This window comes from Quercus lobata, chromosome 11, assembly GCF_001633185.2.
Source record: "Quercus lobata isolate SW786 chromosome 11, ValleyOak3.0 Primary Assembly, whole genome shotgun sequence".
NCBI classification, from domain to species: Eukaryota; Viridiplantae; Streptophyta; class Magnoliopsida; order Fagales; family Fagaceae; genus Quercus; species Quercus lobata.
In genome coordinates, this window is record NC_044914.1 from 31,931,362 (window position 1) to 31,938,791 (window position 7,430).

The 7,430-nt window shown below is 38.6% G+C and overlaps 1 protein-coding gene across 1 annotated transcript; it reads right to left on the reverse strand.

Annotated features, from left to right (window-relative positions):
* Window positions 1-4,076: 4,076 nt before the first annotated feature.
* On the reverse strand, window positions 4,077-7,430 carry LOC115968896 (leucine-rich repeat protein 2-like). Its single transcript, XM_031088434.1, has 7 exons — window positions 7,091-7,430; window positions 6,658-6,790; window positions 6,432-6,503; window positions 5,985-6,128; window positions 5,812-5,883; window positions 5,646-5,717; window positions 4,077-4,439 (listed from the first exon to the last, which is right to left on the reverse strand). Exons 1-7 carry the CDS (start codon window positions 7,167-7,169, stop codon window positions 4,373-4,375), a joined length of 639 nt encoding a protein of 212 aa, XP_030944294.1. The 5' UTR covers window positions 7,170-7,430; the 3' UTR covers window positions 4,077-4,372.

The following is a 7,430-nucleotide window of genomic DNA, read 5'->3' on the forward strand; positions in this document are numbered from 1 at the left end:
TCGGCTTGGGGTAGTGGAAGTGATGGTAGTGTAGAGAGCAATATTTTGAGTAAAGTTGAAAAGTGTGGAAAGGAGTTAGGGATATGGGAGAAAAATGTTTTTGGTAATGTTAGGATGGAGTTGAACCGATTGAAAAAATCCCTAGCTAAAGAAGAAAGGGTAGCCATGGTGAGTGGAAATAATTTTAGGGTCAGGCAGATTAAAAAAGAGATTGAGGTGATGCAGGATAGAGAAGCCACGATGTGGGCTCAAAGGTCTAGAATCCTATGGGCTAATGAAGGGGACAAAAACTCTAAATATTTCCATTGTTGTGCTACTAGGAGATTCCGGAAAAATTCATTGCAGGGTATCAGAGATGAGGCAGGAGTATGGAGAACCAGACAGGAAGAGATTGGTGAAGTTATGGTCAACTATTTCAAGTCTCTATTTACTACTTCAGAGGGGATTGTATCCACTGGGGCTTTGGATTGTGTTCCACCACTGATAGATGAGGAGATGAATGGTGACTTGTGTCGTGAGTTTGAGGCAAGTGAAGTTGCCATTGCCCTTAAACAAATGACGCCCCTCAAAGCTCCTGACCCGGATGGTATGCCCCCGCTCTTCTACCAACATTTTTGGAGCACGGTTAACCAAGATGTCACCTCTTCCATTCTGTCTTGGTTAAATTCAGGTACAATACCAACCAATCTGAGCCATACTTTTATTACTCTTGTGCCGAAATTACACTCCCCTGAATTTCCCCACCAGTTTCGCCCCATTAGTCTTTGTAATGTCCTTTACAAAATCTACTCTAAAGTTCTTGCAAATCACCTTAAAAAAATACTTCCATCCATTATCACTGAACACCAATCAGCATTCACTAAAGGTCGTTTGATTTCTGACAATATTCTGGTGGCCTTTGAAACCTTACACAGCTTACAAAACTTTAGGGGTGGTAACTATGGGTATATGGCATTAAAATTGGATATGAGTAAAGCGTATGATAGGGTGGAGTGGTCTTATTTAGAGGGGATAATGAAAAAGATGGGTTTTAGGGAGAGGTGGATAAATCTTGTAATGGGTTGTGTGAAAACTGTATCATATTTAGTGTTGGTGAATGGTGATCCATGTGGGATGATTTTTCCTACATTGGGTATTAGGCAAGGAGACCCACTCTCTCCTTTCCTATTTCTTCTTTGTACGAAAGGATTGAATGGCTTAATTAAAAAGGTAGATTTACAAGGTGAAATCCATGGATACTCCCTTTGTAGGAGGGGTCCAAAACTAACGCATCTGCTCTTTACAGATGATAGTTTGATTTTTTGCAGGGCAATAATGGAGGAGTGTGGGAAGGTTTTGAATATACTTAAGGAGTATGAGGAAGCTTCGGGACAAAAAATGAATAGAAGTAAAACCTCACTGTTCTTTAGTAAGTCTGTACCAAAGGAGGAGAAGCATGGAATCAAGGTGGCCATTGGAGTCCTTGAAATCTTGCACTATGAAAAATACCTTGGGCTGCCCTCCTTGGTTGGAAAAGGTAAAAAAGAAAGTTTTAATTACATAAAAGAGAAGGTATGGCGGAAGCTTCAAGGGTGGGAAGCTAAATTGCTTTCGCAAGAGGGGAGAGAAGTACTCCTAAAGGCAGTCATACAAGCCATCCCTACCTACACTATGGGGTGTTTCAAATTGCCATTGGGTTTGTGCAATGAGATTGAGTCTCTAATCAAGAAATTTTGGTGGGGCCAAAGAGGTGATCGAAGAAAAATCCATTGGGTTAAATGGGAGGAAATGACAAAATCGTAAACTATTGGAGGTATGGGCTTTCGAGATCTTGCTATGTTCAATGACTCACTCTTGGCAAAGCAAGCTTGGAGGCTATTGCTTGATAAATCATCACTTTTTTACAAAGTATTTAAGGCTCGTTTCTTCCCAAATTCAACAATTATGGAGGCTACCGACTCTAAGATGGGGTCATATGCTTGGAAAAGTATTCTTAGAGGTAGAGACATCATTCAAAGAGGGGCTTTATGGAGGATAGGTAATGGAGAAAAAATAAACATTTGGCAGCAACGTTGGTTGCCAAGAAAACACCCAACACAGCTGCCAATTTGTCCCTTGGAGAACTTTGAGGATCATACAGTAGCTACTCTCTTTGATCCAATCACAAGAAGGTGGAATCAAGAGTTGGTGGATGGGCTGTTTGTGACTGAAGATGTAGACTTAATAAAGAAAATCCCACTCAGCCGTAATGCAGCAGAGGATACTCTTTACTGGCCATATTCTCCAACAAGCAATTACTCTTGTAAGTCGGGTTCTAGATTTCTTAAATAGGAGGCGGAGTTGGAATCAAATCTGCAAACACCACCAATCTGTGAGAAGTGCTGTGGAAGAAAATTTGGGAGATGCGAGCCCCCCCAAAGGTAAAAAAATTTCTTTAGAGAGCTTGCCGTTATGCTTTGCCAACCAAACAAGCTTTGATGCGAAGAAAGATCCTTGAAGACCCAACGTGTGAGAGGTGTAAAAATGTTGTGGAGGACCCGCTTCACGCATTATGGTTATGCCCGGAACTAGATGTGGTGTGGTCAGATCAAAGTATGTTAGGATTTCGGTATGAGGTCGGCTTTGTCACTGTCAAGGAGCTGCTGCTATGGATGATAGATGAAGGTAAATCCCTGGAACTTCTAGCTATTACGGCATGGGGAGTATGGAACCAGAGGAACAGAGCACGGTTAATGTTGCAGTCCAGCCCGCTACATCAGGTTGCTGTAAATGCACGAACTAGTCTGGTGCAATACCGAGCTGATTTGCAAGTTTCAGAGGTACAAGTGGGGTGTAACGGCAGGGGGGGAAATAGATGGACGGCACCACCAAACTGTATTGTTAAAATAAACTTTGATGGAGCAAATGCCAAATCCTCAAGGCTGTCTGGTGTGGGAGTAGTGATTCGAGACTCGGAGGGTGCTGTTTTGGCGTCTTGTGCAGAGAAACTAAATCAACCGTTCAAGGCAAAAGATATGGAAGCTTTGGTTGCATTGAAGGCTCTGTCCTTCGCACACGAGTTGGGCTTCCAAAATATTGTCCTTGAAGGTGATGCGTTGAACTTAATTCATACGTTAAAGGCACAAGAACAGAACTTACTGCCGTGGGGTCTGCTGGTTGAAGATGTGAAAGAGTATGGAAAAAAATTTAGAAGAGTATTGTATTCTCATGTTAAGAGAAATGACAATATTGTAACTCATAATCTAGCCAAATATGCTTTACGCATACCAGATTTTCAAGTTTGGATGAAGGATGTTCCATCCCATATTGTTCAGTTTTTACAGTTGGACATAATTCATTTACGTTAATGGAATTTCATAAGTTCTTTCTCAAAAAAAAAAAAAAAAAAAAAAAAAAAAAAACTGGAACCCTAAATCACGAAGGCATTAATCAATGAACCAACAACCACAACACACAAACTAGATCTAAAAATCTATCATAAACGATTCATTATTCCCTTTCCACAAATAGACACCCAAACCAAAACAGTCAATAAGAGAGAGAAGCAAAAATAAGTTTTTTTTTTTGGCAAACCAAGCTCCACCTAGGACAGGGAGACGCCAAACACCAGTGAGCCCTCACATAGTTAGGATCCAACTTGACGGCCTCCTCACACTCCCTCATTGCCTCTCCAAGCCTACCTAAACCCATCATTCAAACTCAACGCCTCTCAAAAATGTCCATGCTTGTCCACAGTTGAATGACATGGAGGGACCAAGAAGGGTGCCGTCAAGACCATGGATAGCTAGATCAACGGCAGGTCAAAGAACCTTGGCATTGGAGGAAGGGATGCCGCTGTGATTATTTTAGATTCGACCTACATTTCTCTTCTTCTTTTCATCAATTCAAAGGCCTCAATATGTTATTTAAAACTTCATGATGTATATCACGTGCATTTTTTGTTAGTATATAAATATTAACCTGTGACATTCGGGAAGTAAATTAACCAAAATAAAAGTTCAAGAGATGTAATGGTCTCTACCTTCAAGTTCAGGGGGGTGTCAAGGTCTTTTTCTAAATCTCTTATATAAACATAGCAAGAAAAGATCGGATCGATGAGCCCATAATCACCTTTTTGCTCGTTTGATTCACTTAAAACTCACATGTTCAATGTGCCACTGTCAAATATATGATAATAGTATGGATGGGTATGCTCCTTAGCAAAGGTTATATTAAGTTTCCAAGTGCACAATCATCTTATTTGCTTTCTTCCAATACTCATTACTGACACATTAACAGCGTGCCATTGTCAAATACATAACATAGCAACTAGGCACTCTATCGTGCCACTCTATCATACAGTAAGCTCTAGAATTGCACTCTCTAGAGGAGGGTCGGGGAATACAAGCTTGCTTCAGCATCCAAAGTCATAGGGCACAAGTCCTTGCAGTTCTGGGCCATTGAGTCTGTTGTTCTCAAAACTGAAACAGAAAGGGGCAAATACAGTTACAGCATCATTCCCAGTAGATCAGAGTGTATCCAATATTAGAGAAACTGTGTCAAAGATTCCGGACGATGACTGCTTATGCCAATAAATTTCTTGCATGAACTTTTGATGAGTAAAATTGATAAAACTTAAAAATGAGGGCATAGAATAACCTTGGATTTACATGCTTACAGGAATTCAAAGCAACAAATTCACTTATATCAAATGTAATTTAATTATTAGGGATTTATAGCAGTCTATTGGTTATATAACATTGCACTCATGGGGCATGATGAGAGCAAAAGTACAGAATACTGGGTGACAAAAAATGTCCAAATATCTTTTGGAAAGTTTATAATTCGCCACCAACAGGAAAGTAGAGATGAAAAATGGTACCCAAAGCTATGCACCTCTTAATGATTTTGTCACCATTTGAGTAATGCATAATACAAGACTAGAAGGTGGCACATGCTACCTCTAGTTTATATTGGGCTACAGGCAAAAGGCCATCTTGGCCTTTCCAAAGAGCATCAGTTCAAACAAAATTATATCTTGGATACTGATGCATTTTCCAATGTCTTTGTTATGTAGAGATGGTGTAAATAATTTGTTGTGAACCAAGGTCATGTTACATGATCTCATGATTGGGAGGCACGCAATGGTTAAAGTTAGGAGACATTAGGAATAATGTGATTAATGCAGTTTATCAAAGAAGAATGGTTAGTTACTTGAGTTTACAAGAAGAGGAAGGGGTTGATTATGCTGTTAATGTTATCCATCAGCTGTTTCAGTATAAGTAGGAGAGACAACCGGCCATTTACTATAATGTTTTCATTCAACAAAATCAAGCACAAGAATTATATCATGTCCTCTCTTTTCGTTAAGGAGGCAGGTCATCCTTGACCACTACTGCTTAAATTTTATTTACCATCAACTTGATAGAACCTGGTTCTATCATAATCATTTCTTTTCCAAATGGCTAACCAAACATTCATATGAAGTCATTTGGGAACTCAGTAATTTGACATATTTTCATGCTTTCCTTCTGGCAATAATTTGTTCCATGAGGTATTTTGAGATCCCAAAAGAAAAGGCATGGAGTTAAGAAATCACTCTTTATGTCCTAGTAAACCATGAAATAGATAGAATGGTAAATATATTGACACTTGACAGGGTTAAAGAACAGAAAGGTAACAGGTACCTTTCCATTGGGAATGTCGCAAAAGGGCCATCAACTGGGACTGTTCCACAAAGATTGTTGTTCGAAACATCACTGCACAATTATGAATTCAAGACGGAGCTTATTATAATACAATCAGATAAAACATTTAAGGAAATTCCTTTTTATTTTTCAGAATCATACTTACAAAACTTTGAGGTTAGAGAGGCTGGTGAGTTCCCTTGGAATTGATCCTGCTAGCTTGTTGTTGTTTAACCGTCTGTATCGATTCAAACATATCAAATACAAATTTCATTCCAAATGTCAATTGTGGAAGTTTAAAGTTTTCCAGCTAGTCAATGAAAAGATGCTGATACTTACAGAAATCTGAGTGACTTCAATTTGGCAAGAGATTTTGGAATTTCACCTTCAAATTTGTTTTCATACATATCCATGCTAACAAGGTTTTTCAAACTCCCCAACTCCTCTGGGATTTTTCCTCCTATTTCATTCCTATAAAGCTCCCTGCAGCCCATTAAAGAATTTCACACCCAATTACTTCATATAACAGTCATATATAGCTAGGGAAGATTTGGAATTAAAATCTATACATCGTTTTTACTAAACTAAAACTGGGTTTCCTTACAGCAAACATAATCATGCGAGGTGAACAAACAATATTAAAAAGAAAAAGATATGAATCATATGATACATGAGATTCAAAAGTCAGATTTTCTCCTATTTTTCCTAGTTTTTCTCAGTGACCAAACATAGCACAAAGTGGAATCTAAAACAACTAGTGTAAAAGTTGAAAGAAAAGAGCAATACAAGTACTGCAGGTGCTTGAGCTCGCCAAGCTCTGGACCTAAAGCCCCAGACACATTAGAATTGCCCAAATCCCTGAAATTCAAAGCAAAGAGAATTAATTATAGGAATATACCCCAAACAATAAATCAAAAAATTCACAAGAAGGAAAATAAACAAAGCACCCAAAAACTTAAAAATGGTTACTAATTAGTAGGATTCAATATCAACTTAAAAGAGGGAATCTTACAAGCGAATCACATGGTTGTTGGAGTCACAGGTGACATGAAACCATGTGCAGGGATTAACCAGAGTAGGGTCCCAGCTCTGCAACACATTGGTGGGGTCAGACAGCCTTCTTCTCAAAGCATGTAAAGCATTTCCTGAAAACAAGACCATTCAAAAAATTACTGTTAATAAAAATCAAACTGTGAAGAAAATTTGAAGCTCAACTTATTCCTTTCCATAATAAGAAAATTGAAAAAAAGAGTACATAATTGAACAATTCATTTCCTTTCCATTTTCATGACAGAAAAGTTAATATTTTCAAAAGGGTTTTTTTTTCTTTTTCTTTTTTTCTCTTTTTTCCTGGGGTTTCTCAACAAACAAACAGGAACAATATGGAGCAAAATATGAAAAATTGGAAATCTAAAGAGAAAAGAGTTAATGGGTCGGGATTATACCTTCAGAGTTGGTCGAGAAAGCAGGAGTGAGAGAGAGAAGAAAAGTAACAAAGACAGAGAAAAGGGAAAGAGAAGCCATTACAGAGAGAGAGAGAGAGAGAGAGAGAGAGAGAGAGAAGGAAAAGGCAGGTATTTAAAAGAAAGTAGCTAAAACAACCTAAAACAGAAACAAAATGTGTGGGAGAGAAAAAGAGAAGAGAAGTGGAAGTGGGGTTGTTGTAGGTTGAGTCAGTCAAGTCAAATGCACATTATAGTGTTTGTTTTGTGCTTCTCTCAGTCTTTCAGAGTTTATTTTGTGCTTCAGAGAGACAGAAGACAGGCCAATTGGAAGGGAACGTTC